The sequence below is a fragment of the Bufo bufo genome, chromosome 5 (genome assembly GCF_905171765.1).
Source record: "Bufo bufo chromosome 5, aBufBuf1.1, whole genome shotgun sequence".
Lineage (NCBI taxonomy): Eukaryota > Metazoa > Chordata > Amphibia > Anura > Bufonidae > Bufo > Bufo bufo.
In genome coordinates this window covers 123,633,727-123,647,959 of record NC_053393.1, presented here as the reverse complement: position 1 = coordinate 123,647,959, position 14,233 = coordinate 123,633,727, and the positions used below count along the sequence as shown (strand labels likewise).

Sequence of the window (14,233 nt, the reverse complement as noted above, 5' to 3'; positions counted from 1 at the left end):
TATTAAACGGGTTGTGTAATCTGAGACATTGGTGGCATATCGCTAGGATATACAACCCGCGTCAGGTAGGTGCTGCTGGACGAGTGAACGAACGAGAGGCGCGAGCCAGCTATTTTCGGAACTCCCGTAGAAGTGAATGGATGGTGGTCATGCTTGCGTCGTGTGCGCTCGTTCACTTTAAAGGGAACCTGTCACCTCTACTATGCTACCCTCACTGAGCGTTTCTAAATGTTCATTGTGTAAGGCCTCTTTCACACTTGCGTTGTTGGGATCCGGCATGCACTTCCGTTGCCGGAGGTGCCTGCCGGATCCGGAAAAACGCAAGTGTACTGAAAGCATTTGAAGACGGAACCGTCTTCCAAATGCTTTCAGTGTTACTATGGCACCCAGGACGCTATTAAAGTCCTGGTTGCCATGCGGGGAGCGGGGGAGCGGTATACTTACAGTCCGTGCGGCTCCCGGGGCGCTCCAGAATGACGTCAGAGCGCCCCATGCGCATGGATGACGTGATCCATGCGATCACGTGATCCATGCGCTTGGGGCGCCCTGACGTCACTCTGGAGCGCCCCGGGAGCCGCACGGACGGTAAGTACACTGCTCCCCCGCTCCCCGCTACACTTACCATGGCTGTCAGGACTTTAGCGTCCCGGCAGCCATGGTAACCACTCTGAAAAAGCTAAATGTCGGCTCCGGCAATGCGCCGAAACGACGTTTAGCTTAAGGCCGGATCCGGATCAATGCCTTTCAATGGGCATTAATTCCGGATCCGGCCTTGCGGCAAGTGTTCCGGATTTTTGGCCGGAGCAAAAAGCGCAGCATGCTGCGGTATTTTCTCCGGCCAACAAACGTTCCGTACCGGAACTGAAGACATCCTGATGCATCCTGAACGGATTACTCTCCATTCAGAATGCATTAGGATAATCCTGATCAGGATTCTTCCGGCATAGAGCCCCGACGACGGAACTCTATGCCGGAAGACAATAACGCAGGTGTGAAAGAGCCCTTACCCTAAACATCTGAATTACACTTTTAATTTAATTTGCAGAGGAATTCAGTAAGTATTATGCATTTTTGTACTTCCCGCCTTTTATGCAAATTAACATAAGAGTCATATCTCACTGTGTGACCAGAGAAGAGTCATATTTTCAAGCTCTGACTCATCTCAGATTAATTTGCATATGTATCAAATCGTTTTTTTACACTATAAAAGCACACAGAGCTATGGGGACTGGGTATTGCGGATGTGCTAGCGGCCATCTAGCAACCCATGTCCTCAGCTCTATACCCAAAATCAAAATGACGGGTTCCCTTTAAGGACCCATTTAGAGATACGTGTGGGTCCCACATCTGTCTGACATTAGTGGCCTATCCTAGCGATACGCCACCAATGTCTCAAATGAGACAACCCCTTTAAGTAAATTTTCCGGCACATACAAACCTATTGGTAAAAGTGTTGCACAAAGTGGTGAATGAACTCCATGAATATGGTGTTCAGTCGTTGCCATATATTTCAGTTAAATTGCACTAGAAAACTGGTGTGCACATTAATAAATCTGCCCCAAGATGTATTTTAAGTTTGGCTTGAGTGGTGGCACACATGTATGTATGATGAACGACGCCGCACCTTACAGGACAGGATATCGGAAGCGCTCATCCTGCAGCCCAGGGCATTCATTTATTGGAAGTGCCTCCTTTGCTCCTTCTGCCCCCGTCTTTGTGTAATGTCATGTTAGGGGATATGTCCACCACACCCTTCTTGCTAGTGTGGTGGCTGGGATCACGGGAGTGCGCATATTCCAGCGTGCACGCCAGTCTCCACCCCAGCCGCTTGCTCCAGCGCAGCATGTTTTAGTAGTACAGTTCCAGGTCATGCGCAGGAGCTCTAGTGCTGATCCGCTGAGCTAGCACCGATTCGGCTAAGGCTACTTTCACACTGGCGTTTCTGGGTCCGCTTGTGAGATCCGTTTCAGGGATCTCACAAGCGGCCCAAAACGGATCAGTTCAGCCTCAATGCATTCTGAATGGATAAGGATCCGTTCAGAATGCATCAATTTTGCCGCGTTTGCTCTCCGTTGCGTTTTTTTTAGACGGTCACTAAAACGCAGCTTGCAGCGTTTTGGTGTCCGCCTGACGATGCGGAGCCAAACGGATCCGTCCTGACTTACAATGTAAGTCGATGGGGGCAGCTCCGTTTTTCACTGCATTCCTCTCTGCCTGTACAAGTGTCACAGTACCTCAAATAATGTGTTGTGCACCAGGAGGCTCAGGATGACCCGTGTTCGATATACCCTTCAGAGGGTTTGTTCACATCCATGTTGACATTTCCATTATCCTGTTAGGCCAGAGGAACAGAAAAACAAAAAGGGATCTGTTAAACGGATTGAATGAGGGATATAAATGAACACCGTGGGGGACGTTTTCTATGCATGGTGCGCCAGAATTATGGCATAAAATGCGCCAAAAAGAATGGCGTTTTGATTTGCGCCAAATAGTTCGACCAGAAATTAGTTATAAATGTCAGTGGGCGGGGCTATCAAATAGGCGCATATTACGCCTCATTTATCATCCTCTATCGGCAGAAATGGCTCATATTGTTGTGGCCAATTAGACCAGCTTATGTGGGAACAAGTGATAGGTAAGTATTAGAACAGGATGATGTAAATGAGCTAAACAGCAGGGTTTTGTCAGTAAAGTGATATCCAACACCCAAAAAAAAGGCCCGAGTGAGAGACAAGTCGCAATTTACCACTAGAAAGGTCACAAATATCCTTCAAAAGTCGCAAGTGTAGTCAGGCAGGGGTGGCTGAAATGGCACGTTTCAGTTTGAAATTAGCATTTTAGTGCTATTGGCAACAAAATGTCGCAAATCAAGAGAAATAATCGGATACTAAAGTTTATATCATCAGTGTGTCTCTAACCGTTATTCATTAATAATGTTAAAGCACATTTTTGAAAGGTCCTTTCCATGTTGTATGTTATTTTTTGGCGAAAATAGCGGACACTAACTGAGCATCACTGATACTTGAATGCGCTCATTTACATAAATTGGGATTCATTCGGATACTTGCCCCCCGCATTTTTCTGTTCCTCCGGTGTAACAGAATAGCGGAATAGTGAGCGCAAATGTGAACAAACCCCAAGACTGCATCCGTGGTCAAAATTCGGGCAAGTCGTAGAGAATTCCATATTCTATATTTTTGTGTGCAGTAGTGAGGAGAATCTCGGAGGCTCCTGGAGGAGCAGTGCAGTGATATTATTCTCTATTGGGACTTTTTCTGGACTGTTTTGTTGATATACAACATGTTCATAAATGGGTCTTGCAGGAGATTTAGTTCTAGACTCTTAGCCGAGGACCAGCCACAAGGAGGTGCAGTGGAAGCGCTCTCTGAGCGGCCGCGGGGGTCAGGGCATTGTGGGATCGCTCCAGCGGCCCTGCAGCTGCTTACACTACATGTGGCCTGGGAGTAAAAGGAGGACTTAAATTTCAAGCACTGGCTGTTGGTAAAGCACAGATACTCCAAGGGTCGCCACCTGGCTCAGCGCGGACTGCCACAGGACTTGTACTCTTTTGTCTGCCCGTTTTTTGATACAAGATTGACTGCTGGTTTTGGATCATTAACAGTTTGCAGTCTGTTCAAATACATTTCCCCCCAGAGTTTACTATTTGGAGTGAGATCTTTGAAGTTTCTTTGTGCGCCGCCTCTGTTCTCTGAGCATTTATTATCCATTTGCTCTGAATGGAATCATTATGCTAATACACTGTAGAGATTGTAATAACTCATTTATGGTTAGCAACCGCTTCTCCAGCCCAGGTCCGGCCTCTCTGGAACCTGTTGTGTGCAGCCCTAGTGCCTAACTTCCCAGCTGCAATGGCTTTAGCTTCAGAAACTCCGCTTTTACTCCATCAGGTAAATAGCATTTTTACAGTGACTGTTAAAGGGAATGCAAAATCAAAAAAATATTTTTTTTTTTTTTACACATCCAATTAAAAAAATAAATAATATATATAAATTTGAAACTAAATTGTATCATTACATAGTTATTATTTTAATGCTGGAGGACTTGATCAGGTAGGATAGTAGCTGTATGTAGTTTTCCTGGGGATGGGCTGTAGACTGCAGTATTCCGATTGACTCCTATTCTTTTCAGCTGCTGTAAAGCATCTTGCTGTACTATATATACAAGAATAAAGAGAGTGTTTCCAATATGGACACCACAGGGAAAGTGTTTTAAAAAATAAATGAAAAAAAAGGCTACAACATTTAAAATAAAAGACCAAACTCATTACTGCTTTCTCTATATACCGTGTTTTTTAGCCAATACAACGTCCATGACTATAGGACGCACTCGGGTTTAGACGGAAAAAAGTACTATTATTTAAATCCTACTAATTAAAACTTCCCTGGTGGCCTAAGGAAGTGGAGGGGTTAATGGTGCTGACTTTAGTTATTTCAGTGCATCAATAATAATAATAATAATAATAATAGCCATCATAATAATGCTACAGGCCACCCTTTAAGTGCTGTTGTCTTTCTTTAGAAGATTTCATAGTCCATTTTTAAGGTGGTCATAAACACATGAGTGGGAGCTATGCCCGAGGTTTCCGAGGTGTTTAATTTTGATGGGCCATCCTCAGGATAGGTCATCAATATTTGACCGGTGGGGGGATCCTTCGGCACCCCCGCTAATTGGCTATGGCTGCACCCTCTGCACTTTGACAGGGCCAGGCAGTGTCAACATGATCACTTCTGGCCCTGTCTTCTTCTAGTCTCGTGCTGGGCCGTGCGCTTCAGTATCTGGCACAGTACCGAAGAGAACTGCCAGTGAGCCTCTTTCCTGTACTGCGCAATACACTTTATGTGCCGAGTGACCATGTTCTATTGCATCTTACCAGAGTGGCAGCAACCTCTGTGTACCTAAGCTCAGTCACCCCAAGTTATGATCATTAGAAGTCAAAGTAAATGGAGAAGGAGTGGATAAAAAGTGGCTATGACTCAAAACACTCAAGATTTTAACCTCACTAACTTTAAGGGTTTAGCAGAAAAGTCCGCTGAGGTTTTTGCTGATTTCACAGTGGATTTCACCCTCTTACAAAGGGTGAAAACTGCATCAGCGGCAAATTTCATAGCATTTCAGTTACGCGTGGACCTAGTGTAATGGTGCCAGAAGTAGTTAGTGTATCACGCATAGTAGGCTCTGTCTACAACCACGTGATAAATGAGCTGCCGCACAATACCCCTAAAGACTTGAAGGGGTATTCCAGTTACATGAAGATATCCCCTATAATAACTATTATATTGAGTACCGTGCTCGGCCATCTCTGTAATTGCTCCGTGCATTTCAAGGGTGTACAGGGCCCCCTTTGTGATCGGTGGGGGTCCTAACGGTAGGACCCTCGCCGATCTGATAGTTATCCCCTATCCTGTGGATAGGAATAATGTAACAGGAGTATCCTTTTAATAGTTTGACTTGCAGGAACACAGAACGGGGCCTTAGCAGATGAGTGGGACTGGACCGGCCACATGTTCCTCTACATGATGTAGGAGAGGCACACCCAGCGCAATGTGTCTGAACGTCGAGGGGATGGAGCTGCAGGCTTGGAATCCCTCTTCCTGTAGTCTTGCCCCTTCTCCTCCTCCTCCCACAGGACAGTGTCTGCTGCCCCTCGGCACAGTCTTTTTATGGCTGCCAGCTGCAACTGCCCCCCCCACCCTGCAACTTGCAGCTCTTAAGGGACCCAGAGATATGGCACTAGCAGCCTTGACGTGCGAGTATGGTGAGGGACAACTGCGCGCCTCCCTGGGGCCTGGATCCCATCTATTACAGTGCAGTTCACCCTTTTATAGTGAACCAACACAGCGCTCCAATTGTATTTTGGAACTGCACTATGAGCACTGTAATAGTCATAATAGGGAGCAGTTCGCATAATCTTTAGGGAATTTATTGTACAACACTTGCGGTATAGAACAAGGGGAGTGACGATAGAAATCCTCCATGTTCATATATAGTGTTCTACTTTTGATGTGTTCCATGCACATTGATAGCATCGGATTAAGGTCTGTGTGCTCGAGCCCTTAAAGTGATTATCAAGTTAGCTGCAGGAATATCCTCTCCACATGGAGACACACAGAGCCCCTAATATCCTGTCATCTGTTTATTTTATTTTCTGTTTATAGCTCGCCTCTGTGCTGTCCCCTCCCCCACCCCTTCCTCCACTGCTCCTTTTCATGCATTTTCCATGTCATTCTCATTGCCTATCTTATGTTTTTCTCCTCCTTGTATACATTCCTTTGCTCCTTCCTGTGCAGCAGAGTAGACATGGAAAGAGGGAATGAACATCCACACCATGGAAGTGTGTAAAACCCAAGGGTTCTGACTGCCGGTCATGTGGGGGATGTGTAACAGTAACGTGCTTGGTGCAAATTGCAACATTTTTCAAAAATGTTATAGAACACTCAAAGATCATGGAGAATCATGACTTGTATGCTGTCCCTGGGAATGATGGGAATAGTTTATTGATGTTTGGAAACTACACTCACCGTCTTAATATTCTCCCCCTATGCCCATATATACTTTACTCAGCCATATACTTGCAAGAGCTTTTTCCACGAGCAAGCCGTTGTACAACAGCTATTTTCTGAACGCCTCATACACTTGCCTGCTCAGTTCAGCCAAGAGAAGAATAAGCGTTTTCCAGAAACTTCTGGTGACAGCCTATTGACCATGTTCAAATTCAATATGTCCAATTCTTCTTTTTGGGGCACCCCTATATATGTAAGAGATCCTGCTGAAAATGACGTTTTGGCTGTTCCCGTGCATTCGGAATGTAATCGGATCCTTTCACTGTTTTCACATTTTGTTATTGTCTTGTGCCAAAATCAAAAAATGCTACTTTTCCCCATCAATCTGGACTAAATTCCCCTTAATGAAAAAGTAAAAAGAGAGTTTCAGAAATTTTTGCAAATTCATTAAGAAAATAAAAAACTAAAAATTTCCCACAGACATAGGTATTCAGAGCCTTTGTATGATACTTGAAATTTAGCTCTATTTCTCTTGATCATCTTTGAGATGTTTCTACACCTTGATTGAAGTCCACCTGTGGACAATAACACACTGCTGGGCGGAAACTTCCGCCCGGCAGTGTGTTTGACGTCACCGGCTCTGATGGGCGGGCTTTAGCGCCGCCCTAGCCGTTTTACTGGCTAGGGCAGCGCTAAATCCCGCCTATCAGTGCCGGTGACGTCACCGGCCCCATGGAGAGCCCTGGTACGTCACCGGATCTTCAAAAAATGGCTTTAACCTCAGCAATTGAATGCAGGGCAAAGGAGAGCATCGGAGCATGAACTGCTCCGATGCTCATGTCAGGGAGGCTGCCGGGGTGAAAATGGAGGTATGTCCGGGTTCAGCTCTGAACCCAGATAGCCCCTTTAAGTAATAAAGGGTGGAGGGCCTTGGTAAGAGAGGTAACCAAAAACCCAATGATCACTCTGGCTGAGCTCCAAAGATCATGTGTGCAGTTGGGTGAAAACTTCGAGAAGGTCAAGCATCACTGCAGCGCTCAACTAATCTGGGCTTTATGGCAAAATGGCCAGAAAGAAGCCTCTCCTCAGTAAAAGACAGGGGAAAGTCCACCTGGAGTTTGCAAAAAACAAAAACACTTAAGACTCCCAGACTGTAAGAAACAAGATTCTGTGGTCTGATGAACCCAAGATTTAACTTTTTGGCCTCAATTCTTAACGTCATGTCTGGAGAAAACCTGCCCAATACGGTCTCTACAGTGAAGCATGGTAGTGTCAGCATCATGTTGTGATAGTGTTTTTCAGTGGCAGTACCAGGGAGACTGGTCAGGGATTGAGGGAAAGTGGAATGGATCAGAGAACAGAGAGATATTCTTAATGAAAACCTGATCCAGAGTTACCTGGACCTCAGACTGGTTTACCTTCCAACAAAGGGATGCAAATGAGCTCTTAACAAGCTCTGCCTCCAATGCCACCAGATGTAAGGGTGGCATTAGAGGCAGAGCTTAAGAGCTCTATTTGCATCCCTATTTCCCCAGAATTCCAGAGGAGCAGGTGTGGCCTAAAAGTCTCCTCACTCACATTAAGAGATGGTACCCCCCAAAACCTTCCAACAAGACAGTGACCCTAAGCACACAGCCAAGACAACACAGCAGCTTGGAAGCTGTAATCGCTGCCCAGGGTGCGTCAAGTCCTCTGTAAAGGGTCTGAATACTTATGTCAATGCAAGATTTTATTTTCAATAAATCAGCAAAGATTTCAAACATTTTGTTTTCACTTTATTAGTATGGGGTATTGAGTGCAGATTGATGGAGGAAAGGTGTTTTTTTTTTTTTGTTTTTTTTTTTAGCACAAAGCCACAACATAACAATGTGAAGGAATTGAAATGGTCAGAAAACTTTCTAAATGTATTGCATGTGTGTAGGCAGTTTTCATTCAATATTCCCATTATGGAAGCATATTCTCTAATCTAAAGGGGCTTTTCACACCCACGGACCTTTCAGGCAGTCCCCTTCCCCCCCACTAACGTGGACGGACCTGCTGAATCTGTGCTGTCCTTCGTTCCCCTACCGCTTATGCAGCTCTCTGGTTTCCTCATAGAAACCTTCAGTTTTCATGCAGGTCATGTGGCCTTTGGCCCTGTAGTAGGATGTACAGAAACAGCCCAAACTTATATCTGGTAAGTGTATACATACACTGTTACACCATATTGTACGAGATGTACTGATGCTGCAACCAGTGTTCACTGTCTCCTCTTGGATGATTCACTTGTGTAATCCCATCCGCCTTCCAGTGCCCCACTTGTCCGCACCCCCACCCCCAGTGTCTTTGTACTGCCGTTAGCTCACCCTCCCTGTCTCTCAGCTATTATCTCATTCTCTTTGTCTTTCTGAGTGAGAGTGGATATGACACACGGGGGAAGGGAGATCATGCATTATTCTAAGCCAGCAACGCGAATATAAAGAGCTGTAGGAAAGTTGGGCAGGTCGTGGTTCATTTGTTGGCGAAGTTGGTTCTTCATGTGTAGCTTAATGCAGCACCTGACTGCTTCACTGTGCCTTTATGGAGCTCTGATTGCAATCTGCCGTGAGAGCCAGCCGTCTGTGCTACTTAATTGGCGCAGCGCCAAGTCTGGCTCTTGGAGTGCTCAAGAACTTTGCTACCAGCCAAGAGGGGGGCAAAACCAATGAGCCATAGGGCATGCTTTTTATTAAAACAGAGTCAAAGAAAGACCCGAAACCACTTCAGCTGCTGTCAATACCCAGCCATTGCCAGGAGCCCCAAGGCTACTACAGTTGCAGAGCAACTGCCAAGTGCTTTAAATCTGAGATTTAGTGACGCAAAGTTTCCTTAAGGGCTTAATTTCTGAAAGCTACTGTGTTACTCCTCCCCGCGCACAAAGTGCTGGATTCTTCAGTAAAACCCACTTGAGGTAGCAAGCGCTAAGATAAGACGTGTGATCTTGATGAATGAAAAGAAGCGGCTCCGTGTGTGGGTTGCTGGCAAGCTGCCATGTCTTTGGGGATCATAGAAATTATTGATGGCACTGAACACTTGTATGCATCTATACAGCTGACTCAACACGGAAAATACTCGCTGCAGCTGTGAAACTTGTAGCTCGCTCCCCATTTACTTTCTTTGTATCTCTGAAACTTTATGAAAAGTTTAATCATGGGTCATGAGAGTGACGTAATAGAGCTCTGTATGTAATGTAGGTGTCCGGGGCTTTATCAAACCATGACAATGTTTTTGCTATGATAATATGGCGCGTTATGGCTGATGACTAACTCTTCTAACCCGTTATGCCCCCTGGCGCTTTTTTTCCTAGAAGCACTGCTGTTGAATAGGAGCAATATTTAGTAGCGTTTATTGGTGATTGCAAAGCAGTGCCCGTTTTTCCTGCCTTAGGGCCAGGGCGAAACGACCACAATTTGGATATGCTGTATAAAGAATAGTAAAACTTCAGGCCACCAGAAGTCTACTATATGGCCGTGAGGAATTTATGGATTTACTTTTTACTTATTCAGAAAGTTTTTAAACGTTTCTCACCACTTCTAGGCCATGATGGTGTCGACCAAAGCGAATAAAGTCATAGGGTGAGCTTTGGTGAATCTGTGTGTTTGCAGTGCTGGTATTTCACTGCTCGCATCATTGGAACGCTATCATCTAAAAGTGGTCCTAGACTTAGGATTTTTTATATTTATCCAGTGCTCTCAAAATCGGGATGCCTGTGGCTTTCACAGACCTTCAGCCAAAAGCTTAAAGGATATTCAGGTTATCAGGATAGAGGCTACATATAAGATACTCCTTCCACTGGGACCCCTAACTGATCATATGAACGGCGGTCCCGTACCGCTCAGAGCCTTTAAAATGAACAGAACGACTGTGTACCTGCACTGCGAGTACCGGAAATAGCCGCGCTCTGTCTTTGGAACTCCTGTAGAGATGAATATAGTGGCAATGCACATGCTCAACCTGCTGCTTCATCTCTGGGGGCTCCAAGAGATGCAGGGTTCCCCTTCTTGTGATCAGTGGGGTTCCAGCAGTAAGACCTCCAGAGGTTTAATAGTTATCCCCCATCCTGTGGATAGGGGATAACTTGTACTGACTTTTTAAGCTTTTGGCTGACTGTCTATGAAAGCCAAGAGATGTGAAAGTTTTCTGGCACGCCCAACATTGACCCTTTTTGGTTATGACTGTTGAGAGTCTGGCATTATGGGCACACAATGTAAACACTTCTGTATAGTGATAATTCATGTGTATGGAAAAGAAGATATTTTAAAACCATTTTTTGTAACTTTTTTATTTATTTTTTTATTTAGGCAAACGGCATTAAAATTGGACCACAAAACCCAATGCCTGGACCTCCTGGACCACACAACGCAGGACAAGCTGGTGGCAGCTGTTGTTGAGCCTGTCTTTTTTTCCACCCCCTCTCCGAGGAGCCTGCTGTGGCTACTTAACTTGTTCATAGGCTATTTACATGTACTTTTACCTATTGCCCCGCCCCTCCTCCAGAGTTTCAATGTTCACTTTAAAGAGAGAGATTTTGGAAATTGTATTCATACTGTATCTATTTGCTTTTTTGATTTCTAGGTTTATTGATTGTGATTGTTTCAATGTCGTCTTGTTCCCTTGACTAAAAACTGAATTCTCAACACTAAAATGTTTTCATAGTATTTTAAATGGTTTGTGTGACTAGGATTCACAGATCTGTGTGTGACCTGTTCAAAGGGACGTGAAATCAAATAATAAAGAACATTTGGAGACGCCTTTTTTTCTCTCTACCAATATGTTTTTAATGATGGAGACTGGGTGATATATCAGTAACATGATTGTGCATGCTATAATTGTTTCCATATGTGCTGCCCATACTACATTGTCTTCTCTTTAGGTGGACAGTATTGTAATGATTAAGAGGCTTAACTGGTGAAGTCACCAAGGGTTTGAGCCAAGATCAAAACTTAAAGGGGTCGGCTTATCTCACACATTGATGGCATACTACTAGGATATGGCACCAATGTCAGATAGGTTCAGGTCTCTACTTCTTTGTGGCCTTCTCCTGTCTCCAGAATGGGGCTGCCGAAGTGACCGGAGAGCAGCCACCTTCCGTTCACAGTTGTGGGAGTGTCAAAAATAGCACCGCACCAGTTCGGCTATTTTCAGCAGTCCCATAGCAGTAAGTGGCTGCTTGTGCGGTTTGCCCTCTATTCACCGCTATGGGACTTCCGATGACAGACAGTCATGTTCACTCGCCTATTTTCAGAGCTCCCATAGCAATGTATGGAGAGCATGTGGTCTTCTTCACTTCAGGGTCCCTGTTCTGGTAATTGGAGCAGGTCCCAGAGGTGGGACCGCTACCTATCTGACATTGATGGCATATCCTAGCGATGTTCCACTAATGTGTGAAATAAGACAACGCGCCCTCTCCCTTCCTTTTAACCATGTCCACAGGATAGGGCATAAGCATCATATTGGTAGGGTCTGACTGCTGGGACCCCCACCGATCATATGAAAGGAAGTTTCAATTCCCCTCAGCAAATGAAGCGCTGAACTCTATTTCCAGAAAACATGTAGAGAATGAATGGAGCTGCAGTGCTGTTTTTGTGGAATCTGGATCCCCGTTCATATAATTACTGGGGGTCCCAATGATCAGACACCCCCCCCCCTTCACTAGTGAGATGCTTATCCCTTATCGCGTGCATAGGAAGTTTTGATATTGGTAAAACCATTTAAGGGTTATTCTGGTTCCAGCAAATAAAACACTTTGATTTTATAAATTTCAGAACTTTTGTAGCACACTTTGGGTGCACAATTTTCAAACTCTTTGCTTGCAGTCATTGAATGGGAACCTTCAGTGTGCACTTCCAGGGGATAGAACCCTGTCCTGTTTATGGGATCATATAGGTGAAGGGCTCTATCTACTGTGCACCTGTGTGATCATTATATGACCAGGATAGATCTCGATCACCTGTAAGCAAGCAATGAAGGTTCCTAATCAGTGACAACAAGTTAAGAGCTTAAAAAAAAAAAAAGTTTACTAGAAATTGTGAAACTTTTCATGATACACCAAATATGTTTAATTTGCTGACCCAGAAACACCCCATTGACTTCAGGGCAGGCTTGGAGGGTGATTTTAAGGTTTCGTAACATTTTCAACTGATAGTTGGGGCACAGTACGGAAACGGTCAACAGAAAGTGGGAAAGTCATAGAAGAGCCTTAAGTAGTTCACTTCACGAATAGCTGAGACAGACAAAGTTTTTAATTTCTAATATTGGTAGACAGGAAAAATTGCTGTAACCAAAATGTATTTACTCATGTACAGTGTGCATAGTCCTAACATGTAATGCTGCCAGATACACACAATCAAGGTGGAAGAGTGAACGTGATGTTTTATTAAACCTGATGAATTCCTGGAGAGAATATTCCTAATCTGCTTTAGTCCTGCTTTTTTTTTTTTCTCATGAAGTAAGCCAGTTGTGATGTCATTATCTGAACTAGCGAGAACATTCATATAGTTCTTATTCAGTTACAGACTTCTTTAGATTTTATTGCACTGTTATCATTTTGCACATCTTATTGTGAATGAAGTGACTTGTCGGTGTAATATTGGGGTGGTCATGATGATGTAATGTGCTGCTTTTACATGCCCTGTGTATTCTTTGGAAAAGGACACTGCAGTTTTGCAGCTGCAGTAAAGTGATTGGCAGAGCCCTTGTAGTCTCTGACGACTTTCTCTTACCATGGAGGGTCAGTGCCACTGGGATAGTATTTACTGCAATTTGTGTCTCTGTAAACTGCATTTAAGCTTAAGTTTGTAAAAAAAAAAAAAAAAAGTAGGAAATAACTGCTGATGTCCCTGTCGGGTTCCATCTCTGAGTCCAATAATATATGCGCATATGGGGTCCTTTATCCATTGTTCTATGAAGTTTTAACAACGTTCTTTAAAGGCAATGTACACCTTTTGGGGGGCAATTTTTCTATTATTGCATTTTATTCATTTTGAGCTAAAAATATTTTTTATATTGGTCTTTATTAAAAAAAAATATGGCGTCCTTTTTTATGTACAGAGCTGAGATGCTCTAGTAGCACCCTTTGGATTTTCTGTCTTTTCCATCAGACCAGGAGCTGACGGACTCCTTATATCTGCTCTGACCTAATCACTCATTATAGTATAACACTGATGAGAATGTGGTTTTAATAAGTGTTTGACTTCTCAGTAGTTTAGAGATAAGGTTTATTAGATGACGGCACAAAGTGAAAGTACCAGTCACACAACTAGAAAAAGTTAACCCTTTGTAACAGAACAGCTCAGTATTTTTAATAAAGGCCAGTTGAAAAAATGATTTTTAGGCAAAAATGCAATCATAAAAAAAATTGCCTCCGAAAGTATACATAGTGTTTAAGTACACAATCTCTTTTCCTGTTCTGATGCATTACCCTGTCTTAAGGTGGCCATACACATTCAGTAGCTGTCGACCAACAGCTATCTCTCTCGACTTTCTCACAGCTCCCTCATACATGTTTGACTCTGACAAACACGTATGTGCATTTAATGGGGAGAGAAAGCTGCTGCCAAACACTTCTGGCTGCAGCTCATCTCTGGGGAGACTAAAAGGATCTAGCAAAAATATTCAGATGTCAGGAGCTCCCCATACACATTAAACCAGGCATGCTCAACCTGCGGCCCTCCAGTTGTTGTAAAACTACAACT

At 44.1% G+C, this 14,233-nt stretch overlaps 1 protein-coding gene across 1 annotated transcript in view; it reads left to right on the top strand.

Moving 5' to 3' along the window:
* RAB2A (RAB2A, member RAS oncogene family) overlaps positions 1-13,881 on the top strand; it is a 100,142-nt gene extending 86,261 nt beyond the window's left edge. Inside the window, exon 8 of the mRNA XM_040433442.1 lies at positions 10,841-13,881. Coding sequence (XP_040289376.1) covers positions 10,841-10,930 — 90 coding nt within the window. The 3' untranslated portion in view covers positions 10,931-13,881. The remainder of the gene's footprint in view (positions 1-10,840) is intronic.
* Positions 13,882-14,233: the final 352 nt, after the last annotated feature.